This window comes from Argiope bruennichi, chromosome 3, assembly GCF_947563725.1.
Source record: "Argiope bruennichi chromosome 3, qqArgBrue1.1, whole genome shotgun sequence".
Lineage (NCBI taxonomy): Eukaryota > Metazoa > Arthropoda > Arachnida > Araneae > Araneidae > Argiope > Argiope bruennichi.
The window spans coordinates 46,502,906-46,525,608 of record NC_079153.1 but is presented as its reverse complement, the minus strand read 5'-3'; the positions used below and the strand labels follow the sequence as shown (position 1 = coordinate 46,525,608).

The following is a 22,703-nucleotide window of genomic DNA, read 5'->3' as shown; positions in this document are numbered from 1 at the left end:
ATGTTAACTCAGAATTAAATTCTATCTTTTATTGGTTTGCTAAATGACAGTTAAAGTTTTCACAAAGTAATGGAATGAACTTAGAAGTTTCATTTAAATTTTTAATGGAAGCTAAAAATGATGCTTTATTCGGAATACAAATTCTATGCTGTTTTAATTTTATTTTTTGCAATTTGGCTGTATTCATTGGAAAGTATTTTAATTTTTTTATAATATTAATTTTAATTCTCATATTTTGTTTAATGTACAAAGCTAAATGTTTTTAAAAATTTAGTTAAAATTTTTTAAAATGATTCTTTTTAAAAATTGTTTTTTTAACCTAATTAAGTAATAAATTAGTGTTATAGAACATTTAAAACATTTTTTATAACTGCAGGTATGCTTTGATTTTCGTATTTGATAGTATTTGTATTAGCAATAAAGCATTTATATTTTGTGGTCTAAAAAGTGCAATAATAAAAATCTGTAATCTCTTTCTAGCAGTTTTGTCCATTTTTTTTTTTTTTAATGTTGATAATGTTATGATAAACTCTTTAAAATTTGTTTTAAAATTGAATAATTCATACTTGTAAAAATATGCACTGTAAATATATATATATATATATGAATTTTCTTTTACTATATATATAATTTTAGCTAAGTTTTTGATAAAATATGACTTATTCTCTGTTAAGAAAGTATGATAACCAAAAATCTTCAAAGGAATCATCAAATTATTCAATATTTTCTATTTAATAAAAACTTTGTTTTGTTAAAATAAGATTTATATTGAATTAAAAATTATATGCATAAGCTGATTAATATTACATGATTTTAAAAAGTACTTTTCAATACATATGTTTCTTATTCTAAATTTTTTGTTTCATAAATGCTTAATAAATTTATTTATGCTTATCGCAATTTAATTCTTCTTTTAATGCTAAAAATCAGAATTTTGATTGAAAGTAGCCAAACTAAATCTGAAAATATAATAGAATCAATTCTTTCTAATTATACGGTTGGTATAATAATATTTTAAATGAAAAATTTTCTAAAAATTCTAATAACTTGGATAAATTTGTTCAAAATTTCTATTTTTATAATAATGCCCAGAAGTAAAAACTTTTAAAGAAAATTTGGAATGTAATTTTTATTTTCAAAAAATATATATTTTTTTAAATTTAATATAATAATATTAGTTTATTCTAAATTAGTCAATAGAATTTTCAATTAAATTTTAAAAAAATCATTTGCTAATTTTTGCATAATATCTAAGTCCTATTTTATTCAACACTTACATTTTCACAAGAAATTTTTCTTTTTCACAGTTTTTTGAAGCTTAATTTCTTCTTATTTTGATTTTCTATAATAATTCATGAAATAAAAGTGATTTGCTTCACAAGCATTCATTATTGTAATATACTAATATACACTAATTAACCAAACCATTAACAAAATATGAAACATTTGGTCCACCTTAAAAAATGCTATACTAATATTGTTTTAACTGATTCAAATGAGTGGATAAATACCGAGTGGGGAATATTTCTGAGATATTGTCTAAAAGAAATTCTAAAGGATGATGAAAATCCTTAAAGTCTATAAAACTTATTTAGTTTATATATCTACTTTATCTTTTAAAATTAAGGTTTTGACTAAATTAAAAAAAAAAATTCTATGAGGATATAGAAAAAAAAAAAAAAATGTTGTAGAAAAATGAAATGGGAGAATAATTTTTATTGTTTTAAAGTAATGATAATTACAATGGAATTATAAATTTTAACACTGTTTATGCTAAGTTGAAAAAATTATTTACAATTTAGAATCAATAATAAAAATATTCATAATTTCTGAATCAAATTATCTGCAAATTCATTTCTGCATTCAGTAAAAAATTTAAAGCTAATGACATAAGTAGGTTAAAACCGTCTGAGTGGTTTAACTATACAATTGGATCAGTAAAAGAAAATAGATTGCAGTCAACTGAAGACAGATTTTATTCATTACAGAAAAAAGGATGGACAGAGAATGAATAATATCAGAAGGATCACAAAATATATTTTGTCCACTGTTTTGATGAAGGAGTTTGCATGAAACCAGTATTTTAAAAATCAAAGTAGTTTTGTGCATTTTAAATGCAACTGAAAGAACTTCCTGGGCCATTGTATTCACAAAAGAAGAAAAAAGAAATCTTTTAGCATATGAAAGAGCAATTGAACATGGATATGTATCATATAATTGGAAACTTTTAAAGAGATAAAGGGAACTTGACAGGAAAAAAAATTAAACTTAATGAACAAAGAGAAAGCACAATCATTTACACGTGGAATATATGATATAGTATATTTCACAAGATATTGTATAAAAGCCGATAATCTATGCAACTATTCTTAAAATTCAAATTCTACCTCTGAAACATGCTTCTTATTAATGCTTAAACCACAGCCTAAAAATTGGAAGGGGGGGGGAAACCCGTAAACAACATCTTTCACTTTTGTTCCCTTTTTTTTCATCTTTTTTTTTAAATTTAGTTAAAATCACTTTTTAAAAAATCGTCTACCTCATTACTGTTCACTGTAGCTAAAAAGAATTTAAATCAAGTATGTAAAATGAATGATGTGTTATTTTTTGTTTTTTTATTGATTTTTTAAAAATTTTATAAAATAAAAAAAATCATATTCTTTTCTCCCTTTCTCTCTTTTATCTTTATACTTTTTCTACCTCTTTATAACATTAGCATATAAGTTTTTTTTTATATGAATACAGTTAATTGAAAAATAAATATCCATTCTGGATATTTGTCCTTAAAATTAGATAGCCTGAATGCCATCACTAATCAACTCACACTTAAATTTCTTTGCAGCAATTTTTTTTTAAAGAAAATTTTACTTTTGAAGAAAAATGATTCTTTTGCGAATAAAAGAAACCTTTGTTAATGCTTCAGAAAAAAATTTCATAATTTCCAAATGTTATTTTTGAAGTTTTAAATGCTAAATCTGAATGATAAAATGGTATTTTAACAAAATTTCGAATATGGCTTTGTTAATTTACCTAAGCATTTTTATTAAACAAAAGATATTTTATTAAAATATCTTGAAGGTACAAGACATTGCGTTGTGCCAAGATGTCATAAGGAATTGTTATCCTCGTTTGTAGATTTTTCAGCTACTATTGCAAACATAATATTCCATTTTTTTTCAAAGGTTATTGTTATCAAATAATATTATTGCTGTCATATTTTTTTTTTTTTTTTTTTTTTGTAATTACTATATTGCATACAAACAAACGTGTAATGTTGAGTGACAGTAAAAACAAGTTTAAATTAAGGGCAAAAGAATAAATTCGTCTTTACTTGAATAGTTAAATTTTGATAGAGTATTGGGAATGAAATGAGTATTACAATAATAAAAATTATTGTAGAAATACATTCTAATATATTTTTTTAGTTTATTAATATTAAAAGACAATTGTATGATAATGAAATTGATATCAATAAAAGGATTTTGATATTAACTTTGGAAAAAATGGTGTTAGTATCATTTTTGTACTATAATATATTTTGGGAATTATAAGAGGAAAACATCAACATTTTGTTTAGTTAAAATTATAATTGGAAATTTTGATGCATTGTATCAAAGTACCCGCTTTCAACCTTTAAAGCATGTTTGATAAATTTTCATTTTCTGGAGTCGGCAGTCTGTCTTATTACTCATGTCAAAGTATAGATAAATATATGAACAACTATATATTTTTTCAGTAAAATTGAAATTACAATTGCATATATGTATGTTGATGTTATTCTTTTGATTTGATATCCACTGGAATGCAGTATCTTGTAAAAATTTTATTCGTCTACTATTCTATTTAAAAGTGAAGGGTTTTTTTTTATCAAATAATTTTAATAAACATTATTTTGATATTTTTCCCTTTCTTCTTTAGCATTTTAAAAATAAAAAAAAAATTGCTTAAACATAGAAAGCTTATTTGCAGGGAAGTATTTCTTAGTAGGGCAGTAACAGATGCTTTTATGAGCATCAAGAATGAAAAATAGATACGCACATATGACAGTTCTGTAACTGATTCCTCCACTTCCATTTACTTACCTCTCTCTGCTGCTTTTGAAAAGCTACCCCAATTTGCCTACGGCAACAAAGCCACCGGGTGGTCGTATGGCGGAAAAAATTTATTAAATATAGTAAGAAAAATTGTATGATAAAAAAAATTTGGTATCGTTAAAAAGATATATTTTTTTAATTTTATGATTCTATAAAAACTAGTTTTCTACTGTGAATTTTTAAAGTTATCCCAAATAAGAGAATATTTCGTTTAATTTTTAATTAATTAAAAAATTTTAAAAATCTCTCTGAAGAGCACATTTCTACCCACCAAACTATATATTCGCCAAATTTGATTGATACATGTCAAAAAGGCTGGTTTGTAAAGTCAGCACATGCCCAAACACAGAAGCTTTTTCCTTATGTTTAAGTATCAAAATTTAGTTAAAATACCAATACATTTTCTCACCAAACAAACAGCAGGCTTATATGTTTTTAGCAAAGACTAATCTCTCCCTAGTCCGCTTTTTTTAATGAGTTAAGAAGGATTTATTGGACGTTTGGCTCGTACTGAAATGTCCGGTCCCAATACCCTTCTCGTGCCCCCTTTCCCCCCCACTAAATAGACAAAGTAGCTATATATTTTATATTACGAACACATAATACCTTTCGTAAAAAGACTACTAGTATTCTTTTATATTTGTTAAGGTCCATGGCAAGGCGGAAAAAAAATTAGCCTTGTATGCAGGAAATATGAGAGATCTTATGAGCGTCGCCCAGTTGGAAGCAATCGACTAAAGACCGATTCTTCTTAATTCTTAGTCTTATACTCAAGAATGTGTTTGACATTGTCGATATTAAACACCATTTTTATTTACTTTATTACTGTTGTAATTAAGAGAAAAGAATACTATATAAAGATAGATTAAAATAAAACCTAAAATATTATTATACTACGATATTCTGAATTAAAGGTTCGAATCACCTTGTATTTATTTTTCGTATCATTTCTGTGATAAACCTGAAAAGAGAATATAAGTAGTCTATAAAAAATATAAAGATCTTTTTGATCTGCTGTCAAAGACATTTTTTTCCTTAATCTGTTTTCTCATAGCAGATAACAAGTGGTCAAGATCAATTACATGACGTCATTGATACCGGATAAGATTAATGGATTAACCATTGGAAGGAGTAATAAGATTTAATTGAACAAAATTAAAACACAATGCCTGAAAGTTTGCCATTGTAGGATATCCTCTTTCCGAAAACTAAGAAAACTGCTCCGCTTCGGGCTCCTTCATGGTTTTTTCTATTATTTTTCCTGATAGGTTTTCCAATATCCTTCTATTAATAGCGTTTGAAACAGTCATAACAATAGTTTTTGATGCAAATTTAATTGAATTTTTTATTTCTTAAGATTTGAAGTCTGATTGGAAGAATTTACTTGATAAAATCAAATATCATAAATCCCATTATGGGTTTGAAGGGGTTTATACATTCCAGCTTATTTTCATCAAATAATCTACAAGCAACTTCATTACATTTTCAGAGAATAAATGTAGATTATTCAAAGGATAGTAGTTGTTTAGAAAAGATATGTAGAAATTTGTAGAACAATTAAAGGTCCATGCTACACATTCAACATTAATATAACAATATAGGCGCATACCCGGCAGCTGAACATAAATGTAAATAGAGAATCAGTCAATAAATATTAATTTTAGATTTTAAGAGGAGTCGGGGCATAATTAAGCAGGTCTTCCATGTATGGCATGGCTAGAGCCTTTGGTGTGTTACTACTGGCGATAGGCGAGGATCGAACTCGCAACCTTTGGGTTCGTAGCCGAGTAACAAGACCACTAGACAAAAGAAATTTCTCATGTCTCGTAGCTGTTATCTGGCTTATAAAGCGTCACCACATTACTCCCCCTTCAGTTCGTCGGAGGTGAGACGAACGATTTTTTGTCCTGTTTTTGCTGTGTTTTTGCTGTTATTAGTGGTGATATATTGGCTGTAGCGTCTTATCCATTTTTTTTGGCTGATTATTTATCAGCTTCATATTTTATTTATTGGCCGATTGTTTATCAGCTTCATTTTTTTATTGGCTGATTATTTATCAGCTTTGATTTTATTTATTTCTGGTAGAGGGCGCTACAACAGTTGTATGAAAGGTGTTTTTTTTTTTTTTTGCGTATCACGTCATCGGGTCACCAATGTTGCTGCTAGCGATAGGCGATGATCGAACTCGCAACCTTTGGGTTCGTAGCCGAGTAACAAGACCACTAGACAAAAGAAATTTCTCATGTCTCGTAGCTGTTATCTGGCTTATAAAGCGTCACCACAGGTGCGTGGTTTAACACGCATTGCCAAATTTGCTTTAAATTAAAGTATTAAAACATTTTTACTTAATAAAAACTGCCAGCCATGTAAATAAAAAAAATAAATTTTAATTACAAATTAAATTAACAAATATATATCACGATACATTGGCCGTAATCCCATCGACCAGCACGAGGCAGAAGTTCGGCGCAAGCCGGCGAAGGTAGGAAGTGAATCACTCGTATCCGTTGGAGAGCAAAGTTCATCTCCAAAGGTATGATTGATGCTTATCGCCAGTTGGCGAAACAAACAGTCATTTATCGCCTGTTTGGCCGCTGCAAGCCCAAGAAGAAACATGAGCTCTAATGTTAGCTAAAACTATTTAATACATTAACACCGCGTTCCCCACTGATAAACACTGTTTGTTTCACATTGAAACCACATTTATATTATAAGGATGATTATCGTTAGACTTCTACTTTGGAAACGAAATCGAAATAATAAGGGATGTACCAGCTGCTTTTGGTGACCAGCTGGTCTGTCCATCATACTTTTAGTATTACTTTAATTACGTCAATTAATTATAAAGTATTTTCAATAAATTAAATTTTTGTTAAATTAATGCATGAATTCCAAGAAAAGAATAAGTTATATATAGTTGTAAATTATTATGAGAAATACTGTTTTTTAGCTTTTTATGAGAATTACTGTTTAAGTAAACTATAATATATAAATAATTAACATAACCTTTGAAAAGAATTATCTTGCAGTTGATGGAAGAATTATTTAATGATTGAGCTAAGAAGAGAATATATTAAAACTTATACTAAGTTAATTTTTAAAATTGCTTTTTATTAAATGCTAAAAAAAAACCCCATAAAAACTGGTAAAATAAAGAAAATCAATTTTATTTTATTAGAAAGAAAAAAAAAAAAGATGATGCTCCAGTTATACCTAGTTTTTAATTTTATGCTAACCTAAAATTTTATGTTAACCAATGAATGAAATGAAATAAATAAGAATTAAATAATAAAAATGAAAATAATAAAGTACATTCGAATCTTCATCCAAAACATTATAGGAAGCCAAGGTTGTAGAATTTAATCGTTTGGTTTTATTTTATCTTTAAAAAATTAAACTGACAATAATATGCACATAAAATTGTATTTAATATCACTGCAATGTGCTCATATAGAAGTATAGTTTACCAAACCAATGAAAAATATTTTTGAAAAATATGTTTAAAAGTATTTTGAAGAATATTAAGAACAAAAAAGAAAAATATTGAATGGAATCAAAAAAAGAGATCACAGAACAACTAATTTTTTAAAATGTTTTTGGTTAGTGATATGATTTTAAATTATTAAGGAAAATGTTGGAATTTTGTTAATTTTTTATTAAAATTTTAATTTAATTTTTGAAACACTATTTCTTAATATTGCTATCCAAGAAATAACTAAATTTGTAAGCATTAAATCCAACAATCTGCCCCGAAAGAAGCAGTTTATTGATAGCATGCCAGCTATAATTTTTTTTTATATAAAAAGTATGAATAATTTTATCTTATGTTTTTTAGCAAAGGAAAATCATTCGGCTTTGATTGAACAATGAAAATGATTTGTCTTTCATTATAACGATATTGCTGAAAATCAATATTTAAAAATTTATTAAAACAAAGAAGGAATATCATAAGATTTTATAATTAAAAAGATATATGTATAAATATATTTTTATTTTAAAGATGAATTAAAATCTTTTTTAATCGGGAAACCTTTTTATAAGTTATTGCAGAAAAACATCAAACTTTTTTGCTGTTTTTAAATAATAAAAATTAAAAAATTGCACTATCAAACATTACATTTTTCCACCCTCCAAAGCATATTTATTCTTCTCTGCAGACACAAAAACACTTTCTCTTTTATTAGAAAAAAAAATTGTATATAGTAAAATTTTTTTTATATATATATTATATGGGGAGTCATTGCAGCCAAATGTTATTTTGAATAGCAATAACATAAAAACATTTATTTATTCAAATTTTGCATCAAAATATTTCTATTATTTTTTGAACTGTTCTTTCAAATGAAAAATAATTATACAAAAATAAAATAAATAAAAAATAATAAATAAATATATTTATATTTTTAATAAGTTATTTAATAATTAATAATTTTCAGCGAATGACTAAAAAATTCTTAATAAATAAATATATTTTAATAACAATAAAGAATTTATTTATATCAAATTCAATTTAAAATAAAAAAAAATTATCAGAAGAATTTTTGAAACAGTGTAAAAGAAGCGAGTAAAGTTTCAGAAAGAGTAAAAGAAACGAAACAGTTTGATGATTCAAAGTAGTAGCGGAATAAAATGAAAAACCAAATCGCGTAATAGGAAATGAAAAAGTTGATAATTCGCCAGAAACATGCTTATTTGCCAAATCTTATAACTCCTATCATAGCTAGTCCTGGCGCCGTCTACAGGCACTAATTGGAACCTGGCTTGATCCTCCAATGCGTCCTCCGGTTAACGCTACCTGCAACTTAACAGAAGTCAACAAACAGGAAGAATTGCCAGATTTATGGTGGTTAAAAGTAGGATACCATTATTTTACAAATTAAAATTTTAAATAAATGAATATAATTCCAAAGATTTTGTGAATATTAGCAAAAAATAATACTAAAATCAAACATAATTGAAATTTCTTTTTCTCACCAAGAATAAATTAAGTTGTTTGTCAATTGTAAATATGGCAATGGCTCATGAGTTTGATTGAAGTAAGAAGTTGATTGTTATTGGTTTGGTTACAGATTTCCATAATCAAAACATGGGTTGTTTATCTTCGTGACACTTGGTAATGCTCTTCATGTTACTTCATTATTAAGTGAATATCTTTGTTAATGAACAGAAAAAAATGGCTGAAACATTGTGGCGAGAATGCGCCGATTGGTTAATTAAGCAACAAGTGATATTACCAGATCACAGAGTTACTTGGCCATCTGCTCAAGTCTTAGATTTAGTTTACACCCTTAGAGACGGGGTGGTTTTGTGCCAACTTCTAAATAAACTTGTTCCAGGATGTATAGATTTAAAAGAAATAAGTTTACGACCTCAGATGTCCCAGGTGTGTATCTTTCTCTTTATGATGACAGCTGATGGAATGCTTCTGTTTAAATTTCATTTACTTATTGACATGCCATATATATTTGATATTCATATGTAAAATATTTTGTTGTACAAAATTTTTGCTTCTATTTATTTAAGATGATAACTATAAAGAATTTTGATCGTGCTGTAGTTACATGTAGTAACGCCTATGAAAAGCTCTATTTTCAAATGTAAGGTCTGAGAAAATGAAGTACATATATATTATACTTTTTTTCGAGTTGGCAGTCATTTTGGTATATGCGTTTAAGTATTCAAAATTTCATTTTTATCAAGAAAAAGAGCCGTTTAAATTTCTTATGTAACAAATACCTAGAACTGCAAAAATATATGTTTTAAATTATTTGAAAAAGAATTCCTATGTGAATGCTTTTGTTAAAGTTGGAAAATAACCATGTAAAAATTAATTGCATTATAAAATAAAAACTTCTCATAATTTTTCTATCATATAAAGTTAGATTGAAAGTGATCTAGAAAAAAGTTTTATTTAATTAGGTTTAAAACATAATGAATTACAAAAACTCCTCTTTTATTATACATTTTTAAATTTAGCTAATCCATTAACTCTGAAATGTCTGAGCCTGTTTTAATTTTGTTCTTACTATTCAATTTCAAATCAAATAACTCATATGCATTTAAATGTTTCCTTAAATATCTCTAAAACTTATATGAAAAATACCATTTGTTTTCTTTAAAAGCTAATTTTTTTAGAGGTGAAAGATATAATAATTGATTGCATGAGGATGAAAAATTTGAAATTTTATAATTGAATTACCTCTTGGCTAGATATTTAAATCTGTGTCTTTCTGTATCCTCTTGACTGTATTGGAAAATTAGTTAAAATTTTTAAAATTACCCTTGTGCTACATTTGAGTTAGACTGAATCAAACATGAAAAAGGAGTTAATCTAGTGTATTATGATATTAACTAAAATAGATTAATCTTCACAGTGATAAATAACATAACATCAACCACATGTTAAAGTATTTATATGTAAAATGAATATCCAGATTTCCTGTTTTGTAATGAGATTATTCTTCAGCAAATATCTAAAAAATATTTTTAAAAAAGTAATGCTACAGTGAGTAATTTTTTCTTTTGCTTATTAAGCTATGGAATAATCTAATTCAAGATTCCATGTTAACTAAAGGTTTTTGCTCTTTGAATCTTATCCTTTCATTTTTTTTATGCAAATAAAAGGAATTTTAAAAATTGTCATCTTGTATTTCTTAAGCAGTGTCATCATTTCTGCTAAATTGAACTATGAAAGTAAATCAAACCATTTAAATGTTTTTGTGTATAGATAAATAAACATGTATATGCTATAAAATAAATAAACATGTATATGCTATTAAGATTAATTTATGATAGTAATAGGAGTAAATAAAACTTGGCATATAATATTTTTTTTTATCTCCCTTCTCATGAATTTCATTTTCTGACATCTGACCATAAAAGTATAAAATAATGATAAAAAAATTATCCTTTTGTTGCCTTTCTTTTGAAGAGTTATGACCAAAGCACTTATACTCTTACTCATCTCTTAGTATGTTACTGGTGTCATATTTACATTCCTGTTCAAATGAATTTAAACCTATTTACATTATAAATTTGATACATTAAATTTTCTTTCACAATAAATAAATAAATAAATATGTGATAATAGCCATTGACAGTGAAAAATATGAATAAAATGGAACTACTTATTTCTTTTAGATTTAGTGATATGAAGTATTTTGAATATTAATCAGGGATAAACCTTATTATAAGATAATTTCCAAAACATTATATGTTTTTTCATAGCATTTCTTTAAACATTTGTGGATAATTTAATAAAAAAAATTCTGTACACTTAATAATGTAACAGAATTAGCAATTAAAATTTGGAAATTTAATTTTGTGATTTTTTATTTGCAGTTTTTATGCTTGAAAAACATCCGGACATTTCTTCAGACATGTCAAAATGTATTTGACATTTCTCCATCAGACTTGTTTGAACCATCAATGTTGTTTGACTGTACAGATTTTGGCAAGGTAAAATGAAAATTTATTTTTTCTTCTCCTATTAATAAATAATATTAATCAAACAAAAAATATAAAAAAAATATTTCAAAAGGCTAACTGTTTGATTCCTTATTAAATGCTTTGATTAATAAATTTTTTTTACAATTGAATTATTGTAATTACTAGATGTTAAAATGCCCTCATGTATGGATAATTATAAAAATTATGGAAAAACCTGTAAATAAAAATGACATTTAATAATGGGCTTCACAAGCCTTAAAATATAATCCTAGTTACCAGTTCTTTTTAATATAAAAGTATATATCATGGTAGTATGAGGAAGCTTTAACAAAATTGTATATATCCTGGAATTTTGGTAAAAACATAAAATGTCAGACTTCACAGACTTTCAAAGAGCCAGATTTTTGGAAACTTAGCTAAAGTAATTGCATCTTGAACTTTAGGTGTTTTTAGGGAACACACAGCACAGCTAGACGAGCTCGGCAAAGCAGAATAGTGGAATGGAAGGGAAAGCTGAGTAAAGGAAATCAATGAGTATTGAAACAGATTGTAATGTTTAAAAATGAGAAAAACGATAGCCTAACTCAATGCAGGGCTCGTTCAACATTAGGATTCCCCTGTGTCTATAGTTACTGATAGGAAATGCCTACAATATTTATGACACCCACAATATTTATGACAGAGCAGCAGTTCCCAAGCCACTTATTGTAAATGATGTTTCTTAATGCCAAACATCATTTACAATGGTGCATAATTGTAAAACCTGGTTGATTGATAAGTGGAAGGCAATTATATTGTCAGACAAATCATCTGTCACATTTTTTACCACAACTGAATGGGAACACATTTGGAGGACACTTGGACAAGTGTATGATCGTGATTGCGTCTTTCCAACTATCAGGTATGGAGGTGAATTTGTCCTGGTATCGGCAGCCATATCATGGTTTTCTGCTGGTCCAGTCGTAATCCTGAAAGCAACGATTACTGGAGATAAGTTTTAGCTAATCAGCTTCATCCTATTATGTAGACTTTGTTTCTTGCAGGAGATGGAATTTTTTCAGAATGATAATGTTCCTGTTCATATAGAGTGATTTGTCCAATCATGGTTTCATGAAAACAAGGATAAAAGGGAACTTCGATTCTGGCCCTCACAATCCCCCAACTCCATATAATCAAACTGTTTTGGTCTATTTTAAGGCATTCAGTCTGAAATCAATATTTTCCACAGCATTTCTCCAAACAGTTTACATGCCAAAAGTGGTCCAACACGTTATTAATCAAGATTCTTGTATTCGTTTGGGTGTTCCCATTACTTTGATAACCACCTGTATATATATAACATAGATTAAATTCCTACAGTTCAATTCTTTTTCACGCAATCATGCTTACATTTTCGTTTTATAATAAGACTAAAATGAGGATTAATTTTTTAAATTTTAGTAACAAACATATTAAGTGTATTTTATAGAAGCTATCTGACTTTTAACTGTAATGTTATGTAATACATAAATAAAATAAATGTACCATAATTTTTCATGATTTAGTTTAGCAGAGGATAAAAATAATTTTTTGGGTATTCTTTTTATTCTTAATCTTTGCTAAAAACTGTTATGAAGGATGGAATATTTTATTATTATCATTTAATTTGCGAAGTGAAGAAAATTTTTGTTTCTGCATATGTATTATATAATAATAATTCACATAGGGATTTAAAAAAAAATTCAAAAAGGTATCTCTATAATTGATTAATTTTTTTTGGCGCATTTTTAAGTGAATGCTCATTATGTAACTATATATATATATATATAAACCTGATATAATTTATAATTTACTTATGCATACTAATTTTACATAGTTTATAATACATAAATATTTTATATTGGGAATTCTTAAGTCTAGGCCTTTAAATATTTTATGTAGTTTTAGCAATCTAATTAGAACACATGTTAATTTTTTTTTTTTTTTTTTTTTTTTTCATATCTGCTTATATTTGCAGGTATTGCATACCTTATCTGTGCTGTCTAAATCTGAGAAAGCTCAAGCATCTGGAATCAAGTAAGAAAACTTTTTAGAGTATTATCATAATAATGATTTTTTTTTCATATTGGAAAAATTAGTGCTATTAAATGGAATTTTACAAATTTCTGATAAATCTAGTATTTTTTTATTATTTTAATAATGATTATATTTAATTCACGATAAATTTGAAAAGAAAAAAAAAAAAAGAATAATAAAAGGTAAATACTTCAACCTAATTTTTTTTTTGCTGATAGAAATAAATTATTTATTATAAATGTATATTTTGTGAAATAGTATTGTTTTTTTTTCTTTTTTTCCCCGTACTTGAAGATATTATAGGGAAATTCTGGTTGTATGAAATTGTAGCATGTGTTCTTTTGCATTTCATATGTACATAGACACTGCAACGTTGCAGTGCCTCACTTTATTTTTGTTTTACTTTTTAAATGTGGTTATTATTTTTTTTTGTGTTTTCTGTTTATTATTTAAACCTCCCAATTTTACATGGATTACTTTCAACCTTCAAATGAGATGCATGGATAAAGCAGATGTCTATCTGATTTTTTTTTTTTTCTGACCCAAAGATTATAACTCAGAAACAAAAAATTATTATTTGAAAGAACTGGATTATCTAATCCTGACTGTGCTTAGCCTTTTCTTACCACGTTTTCCATTTGAAGAAATTACAGTCAAGATGTTGGTACCAATGATGTTAGAAATTTAGAAGTGTCTTTTTATTAAAGATTTTTTCCCTTCAAATCTGAAATTTAAAAATAAATATGGAAATAAAGATTAGTTTTTAAAAGTGTATTTTAAAATAATTTTTCTTGTAAAATCAAAGAACAATTTCTTGCAGTCTGAATGAATTTTTAAATAATTTTTGGAACAAAAGATGTAGATGCTGAAAGGAAATGTTTTCAAAATTTCTATTATTCCGTTTCATTCTGTATGACCGAACTTGTAAAATAATTTACAATTTAAGAAACCTTAAATCTGAATAATGTGTAGGTAACTTTAGTGAGCAGAATTTCTTAAAGAGTTATAATAAGTGTCTTCCTATTTTGAAATATTATAATTTAATAATACTAATAAACAACATTCGTTTTGCTTATTTTTTATGCTACACCTTGAAATCTTTCTTTTAACTAATAATAATAATAATAAAAAAAAAACATTTTAATCCTGCATTACTTTCATTTCATTATTCAGTTGCAATTCTATGAATCTCTTTGAATGAAGTGAAGAATATGGGAAAGGAAATGGAAAACAATTTTGACTTTTAATTAACATCAAAATCAATTAGTTAACATATTTACTTAATTATAGTAAAAAGATATTTAAAATTATTAACCAAATGTTGAACTCTCAAAGTTAGTGAAAAAAAATAGTAAGGGGTGCTAATATGCATCATTGAGCTGTAAAGAATGATAAATTACTGCATTTTCACAATTGTAGTACTTGTATTATCATTGTTGGTGCCTTTTAAATTAAAAGTCTTAATACATAATTATATTTCATTAAAATCATTAATCATTATTTTTAAGTTCAGATGATCGAAATTTATGATTAAAATAGAAATTTAATATAGTTTATGAATATTTTTAATAGAAATGATTTATCTCACATTAATCCTAGAAATATTATTCCCAAGTAAAATGTTCCATTAAATTATCATTTAATTAATATAAATGGAAATGGATTCATACATGTAAACTTTGTATTGGAAAGCAGATAGGCATTCTCAAAAAAAAAAAAAAAAAAAAAAAGCTGAATTACTTAAATGCAATTTTTCAGAAATTATTATTTTTAATTATATTATTATATAGTGTTTTAATATAGTTTTATTTAATAGATTAAAAATAAAAAAAAGAATTATTATTAAGTTTATTTAAAATATTCAATGTTTTGAATAAATGTACTTCTGTACAAAATTAAGGCTAACATAATTAATTATTGACAGTGGATGGTCGTTGATGCAGCAATATCTATTTAAAGACAGTATTTATTAATCAGTTTGTTTTTTATATATTTTTGTGTCAACATGATTAATTATTTTGAAATAAATATAAAATAGTATAATTCCTGACTCAAAGAAGCTGGAATATTAGAAAGGAAACTAATTTCTCCCTTTTTCTCTCATTTATATAATGGTTACAAAATTTAAATGTTTCGATAAATTTTTTAGATAAATTTAATGCAGTGCACTCATGGTATATTGGAGAAACAAATTCTTGCATGTTTTGACTCAAGATTTCATCTAGTTTAAAGTTGGTACAACCCTTTGGCAAAATTTCAAAAATAATTAGCAAGTTCAAATATCAGGGAGTAAAGTGATAGGAAAGATACAAAGCGCAGGGCATTGTATTCTTAAGATTTTTTTTTTCAATGTGAAGTTCCATTTTGTCCCTGTTAAATACATCATTTATAAGAAATTAACCAACTGTTGCATAAAATTAAAAAATGCTGTTTATTTAAAAGTATTGCTTTATTTAAGATATGATGAAATTTTCAAAGGTGAAAATTATAATATTTCATATTTTTACTTCAATAATTATAGCAAATTTATAAATTATAGTTTGTTTTTTTGTGCTTCTACATGAAAGGTGATAATCTGTATTATAAAGACAAACATGTGTGTGCCTGCACTCTACTGGCATAATTAATGAATTTATACAAATCAAATTTGGCATAAAATACTTAGAAGGCTGGGAATAATCAATAGTATGAAAATTAATTAAAATTTTAATTATTTGAAAATCTAAACTTTTTTTTTTGCAAAAAACTTTAAAAAATCTAATCACAAAAAATAAATTTACACCAAACTCATAAAGTTATCTTTTCATTGATATCAATTTAATTTCATTCATTTTTTAAGACATTTTATAATTGCATAAAAATATTTTTATTTATTATTGCAATAATGTTTTTCCTTGTTCTCTAATGAGGATGCTGCTGGATTATTTTCATATTCTTAAATAAATCAGTTTATTTACTTATATTTTTTTTGGTAATGAGATATTGAATTTTTATTTTCTTGATTTTATTAAATTATTATGGCATCTATAAGGAGAATACAGTAAGATATTTAGTAAAATAAGAAGCATATCTAGTTTGTTAAATGATTGCCTAATGCAGAGACACATAGATTTAATAGTAATGAAATATAATTTTTCTGATTAAATGCTAATAATAAAGATGAATATGAGTGATGTATCAAAATACTCCATAGCTCTCTCAAATTCATGCTGTTTTTTTTCATAGTCATTTGTGGATTTTTTTAATACTTTTTCGTACACTTAGTATAGAGAAAGTATAATAATCGTCAAAAAATTCGAACTGGAGATTTCGACGAATCTCCACGTTTTAGATTAACTTGAAAAAACACAGAATTAAAAACATTTTTAGAAAATGTCCATCTGTTTGTCTGTGATAAAGATAACTCAAAAACGCTTTGACTAGACGTATGAAATTTGGTATTACGGTCTGTATATGAAATTTCTAGATTTCTGTCAAATTTTCATTAAAATCTATTGAGAGGAAGTCTATTCAAATATAATTTAGCACGATAACTATAAAACGTAGAGAGCTAAATAGATAAAATTCTCTATACGGAATTAACATCTATAGTCAATCACTTGCCAAATTCAACAAGTGATTGACTGTCTATAGGTTTGAACATGATAGTTCAAAAAAAACGCAATGACTTAAATATATCGAATTGACGAGCTTTGAGACGAGCTTTTGTGATCTCAAATGCAGTTTTGTTTCAAATTTTTGGTTTCAATCGGTTGGGGAAAAATACAAATTCGATTTTCGGATACTGTTGTTATTGTTGCTTATGACACTTGTCATGGACAAGCCCGCAGCCGAATTTTTGTGCAGAAGCTTCTGAAGGTAAAGGCCCCTGAGCACCCGAGGGCAGAAGTCTGACTTCTAGCTCATGAAGATGACACTCACACATTCGCTTGCATAACCCCATTTTACAGGGAGAGGGTCGGGCTCTTTCACACACCTCACAGATAGAGCACAGGGTAAGGAACAACCATGCCCGAGCCAGGACGACCAAATCACGGGGAAGACGCGCTATTGGCTTTTGGATATTATTAAACACATGCTAGGGATTAATCGCCTAGATATTCACCGAGAGTGGCATTATAGATTCAGTAAAAATCTTAAATTCACGTCATTGTTTAATATTTCGTAACTATTTTACGCCAATTATATGCAAGGCGTTTTTTTTTTTTTTTTTTTTGTATAACACCATTGTTAGAGTGTATGCGAGAAAGCTTTGGGAAAACATTCTCCTGATTTATTTTTAGGAATTGGGGGGGGGGGGGGTCTTTGATTTGTTTTATGTTCATTATTGGGTTGGAAAAAAAATAAGTCGCTGAATATAACTATAAATTTGCTGTTATATTTGTCTAAAATTGGGACCTAATTTAGGAATAAGCCTAGCTTGACATCTCAAGATTATAATATTTTAAATCCAACTGAAAAGTAATGGCTTTTTCTCCCTTACCATGTAAAATCGTAAAATTCGGTTTTCTTTATTACACAATACATGAGTTTAAATTGAATTATTAAATAATAGCATTAACATTTTAATGATTTTATAAACATTAATTAACATAAAGAAATGCTTATAAAAAATTTTGTGTGTTTGTGTCTACTGTCTTCAGGTTAATTAGCAGGTTTACAGCCATGAAATGTAGTACACAGACAATAATAGTTAAGAAAGAATTTTAAAATTTTATTTGCAATTTTTTTATTTAATATTTTGTCTTGTTTTGGATGATTTTTCGCATGTACTTGTTTGGTATCATATTTAATGATTGTAAAAGGGGAAGAAGGGAATCAGTTCACTATTGAAATGAACAAACTTTTATCATTCTGAAAAAATTTGTTTTGCACTTTCAGCATAATTTAGTAAATTTTGAGAAATGTTGAAAGTTTTTTTTTTTTTTTTTTTTTTTTTTTTTTTATCCCCGAAGAATTTTAATAATACAAACGAAAGTTCTCGATTCGACATTCTTATATTTTCCAAACATTTTAAATATTATAATTTAGGCATTTCTCTTTAATGCAAAGCAAGAATGATCATTATATTGATTTTTAATTAATTGTTTTTCCGACGAATTCAAAAGTTTTCTTGAGTGATTTACGAAAGAAATGTAAATCCCCAAGAAGGTTTCACTTCTTCGCTAATTTGTCAATGAGCCAAATTCAAAAATTCAATACTATAAAAATTATTTTCATATTATTTAAATTTTTATAATATCGTTTGCAACCAACTTTCTAATTTTATAGTGTATTTTTTTAGAAAGTTTTCATTTTTAGTTATTTTTTCGACTTTTATCGTCTATAAATTGCCAAACGATGATTACGTCCAGAATAAAAAGTCGAAGTGCAAATTCATCATCATCATCAAACTTTTATCATTCTGAAAAAATTTGTTTTGCACTTTCAGCATAATTTAGTGAATTTTGAGAAATGTTGAAAGTTTTTTTTTTATCCCCGAAGAATTTTAATAATACAAACGAAAGTTCTCGATTCGACATTCTTATATTTTCCAAACATTTTAAATATTATAATTTAGGCATTTCTCTTTAATGCAAAGCAAGAATGATCATTATATTGATTTTTAATTAATTGTTTTTCCGACGAATTCAAAAGTTTTCTTGAGTGATTTACGAAAGAAATGTAAATCCCCAAGAAGGTTTCACTTCTTCGCTAATTTGTCAATGAGCCAAATTCAAAAATTCAATACTATAAAAATTATTTTCATATTATTTAAATTTTTATAATATCGTTTGCAACCAACTTTCTAATTTTATAGTGTATTTTTTTAGAAAGTTTTCATTTTTAGTTATTTTTTCGACTTTTATCGTCTATAAATTGCCAAACGATGATTACGTCCAGAATAAAAAGTCGAAGTGCAAATTCATCATCATCATTATTATTTTTACTTTGCTTTCATAACTTTATTTTAGCTTATTGCAGTCACGGATAAGTCTGCAGGTTCTGCTAGTTACCGTGTAAATTATTATTCATACATTTATTTTCAGTCGGCTCAGCTGAAGCAGATTATTTAATTTTCTTAGCTTTAAGTGGAGGGATTAATATAGAATTTTAATATTTTTTTCTATAATAAAATTTTTTATGAAAAACATCTATTCTAAATTTCTGGCCAGTTCAGTTCGTCTTGGTTTGTGTGTGTGGCTCAAGAAAATTCATGATGAACTGGACTCATCATTTCACTTCAAGAATTTAAACATTTAAAAACACTTAAATGGCACTTTATTATAATTGACTTCTAACTGGCATAGCAAATCTGGTTCAGATACTATTCTAAATTATCTTTTAAAAAAATGGCACGTTGTGAGATGATGTGATTGTTATGTGAGGTTACTTCCTGTAAAAGAAGTTTGATCAGGTTAAAAAAACACGGGAAGTTGCTGCTGTAAATTTACATTCGAATGATAAAAGAATGATTCTTGTAACGGAAATTGTTAGAAAGCTATGATACAATTGAAACAATAATAATAAAAAAAGACACGTAGTCGCTGTATTAAACTAGTTTGTGAATCAAATTTTATTATTATTTCTCTTAAACCTGATCCTTCTTTTCAGTAATTTAACTTGCATCACAGTTATTTAACTGATTTTTTCTTAGAGAATTGTTCTTATTACTAAAAACGATTTCTAATTTGCTGCTGTTTGCTCTCAGGTCATCTTTAAGTGGGTCGTCATTCTTGTACTGCCAAAAACTATTCCTCTCACCAGTTAATTAAAAAAAAAATATGTGAAAAGTAATTAGAATCTAAATTTTGAGGAGAAAAGCAGGTTTTAGTCTGGAAAGCAGTTTTCATACAGGAAGCAAGTTAATTTGTAGAATATGGGGGAACTTTTTAATTTAAAAATCCACTACCGGGGGAAAAAAAAGCAGCAAATGGAGAGAAATTATTATGATTCGATATCTTATGGATAAATATTTTTTATATAAATCTGATTCGTTGGCATTCTGTTTCGTATTTCTTTATTAAGGGAAAGAAGAGTCTAGAAATAACAAAAATTAATTGAGAGGATACTCTGGATTTTAACATCGAACTTTGAGATTTACTATGTGGATGTATTTTTAAAGCTAGATCCAGTGCTTGTTGAAAATAATTTAAAATCACTTTCCGATATTTCTCGGATTAAAATCAAAAGTTTTTATAAATTTGAAAATTTTGTATTTAAAAGAGTTAGTGAAACTTCCAGCCTTCCATCCCGCAAATACTATAAAATCGAATTACATAAAGCTGACAAAGTTCGATATCATTTTGGCTAAAATTAGTCCTTTGATATTTCTATTTCTAAAACGCAAAAGAGTAGCAAATTCGATAATCCAAACTTCAGTATTTCGATTTTTTTTCTTCAGTTAATAGATTCTGTGAACAAAGCTGATTAAACCAATCATTTTGGATGCCATTTCGTTGAATCTATATTATAATAAGGATGAATGTGTGTTGATATACTCTATAGGCCAAGCCGACGTGCAGCTACCAAATTTAAGACATCAATGGTTTTGTCCAAATTAGCACACAAACACATATATAGTGTTCACCTTGTATATATATATAATGTTCACCTTGTACATATATAATATACATATATAATGTTCACCTTGTAGGGATATTTTCAATTTTAAATAATTAAAAATTAAGCTATATATATATATATATATATATATATATATATATATATATATGTCCCGAATTTCCAAAAATAGACGTCAAAAATGCTTTGAAGTTCAAGCCATTTTCATTGTTTCATCAAATATTAAACGCATGATTTTCTTCCAGTTGTTAACAGCTAAAGAAGGATTCTGTTTAATATCTGTTCAGTTTAGAAGACAAATAAAAAATTACAACATTGCGAAACCAAACATATAAATGGAACGGATATTGAAGTTTTTAATAGTGCTATGATATTATGAGACTAGTCTCCATTAGACAGATTCATGTATGCAATAAACAGAACTTGAGACAATCAAAATAACACGATTTTAATGTCTGACATTTTTGCGTAATCATGGACATGAAGCTATATCTAAACGATTTATCTGATGTCAAATATAATTTATGTGCCCAGCTAACTAGCTGGTTGCTAGAGGGGAATGATTTCTCATAAAATTATTGGAATTATAGATATTTTCCCCACAAACAATACAGTGAATTTTAGGAATTGTATAGTAAATGTTTATATTTACTAATCTACGGTCTGTTGTGAAATTTATGACAACTAACTGAAATCATGCGAGATCCGTAAACTTTTTTTCTTTCCTTCTCACAGTTTTAAACGAAAATGCAAAATGTCGAAACATCTGGCAGCTTAATCGTATCTTGCATAGTTTAATAATATATTCACAAATCAAATCATTTATTTTATGATAAATAGAATCTCACAAGTATTCTTTGGGCTTTTTTCTTTTGAGTTTAAACTACACATTTCTTTAAATATTAAACATATCATTCTTTATAAGATATGCATTACCTAAAATAAATGTAACATCCTTATTAAAGAAAAGCTTATATTCGGAAGCCTATGGACCAGAGTTATAATTTAAGCGAAGAAAAGTCTTATTTGCGTATTATTAGAAATTTCGAAATAAATATTTGCTTTAGAAACCATCCTTATTAATGGTTTTCCGCAAATGTTATTCCTTTTAGACAATAAAGGGAGCTTTTTTTTTTGTAGCCAGTTTTAGACTTAGTTGCTATAGCAGCAGCGTCAGCATCAACGCGGTGCTCACCCCCAGCTGCTAAACGCGGAAGAGTTTCGAGTCGTCATTCCGTCCCTTTAAACCTGCCTTTTCTCACTTGTCTACACTGTGTATTTTTTTTTCCTATGCCGTGTTTACAAAAATGCGATGCTGAAATGGGCAGTTATTCGCCGGGATGAACCCGTGGACAGGTATTCTTTTCTTATCTTTTATCTTGTTTTTGAAGGGGAAACTTAAGAAAATAAATCGTTTTATTTTTAAAGTTGATAGATTTAGAAAAATTGTTTAAGTCTTCTTTTATTTTTAACCTTCCTAAAAAACTTTTCTTCGACAGTGCATTCCAAGCAATTTATTTTGTCCTGTAAATTTTTCAGTTT

At 26.7% G+C, this 22,703-nt stretch overlaps 1 protein-coding gene across 5 annotated transcripts in view; it reads left to right on the top strand.

The window, feature by feature from the left end:
• The first annotated feature begins 9,125 nt into the window (after positions 1 to 9,125).
• The window catches only part of LOC129963149 (protein vav-like), a 54,354-nt gene continuing 40,776 nt past the window's right edge, over positions 9,126 to 22,703 (top strand). For 3 of the 5 annotated variants that reach the window (XM_056077253.1, XM_056077254.1, XM_056077252.1), the window contains exons 1-3: positions 9,126 to 9,477; positions 11,436 to 11,552; positions 13,540 to 13,598. In XM_056077253.1, coding sequence (XP_055933228.1) covers positions 9,268 to 9,477; positions 11,436 to 11,552; positions 13,540 to 13,598 — 386 coding nt within the window. In that variant the 5' untranslated portion in view covers positions 9,126 to 9,267. Of the gene's footprint in view, positions 9,478 to 11,435; positions 11,553 to 13,539; positions 13,599 to 22,427; positions 22,518 to 22,703 lie in introns of those variants that run through there. The other 2 variants (XM_056077255.1, XM_056077256.1) reach the window with 2 other exon arrangements.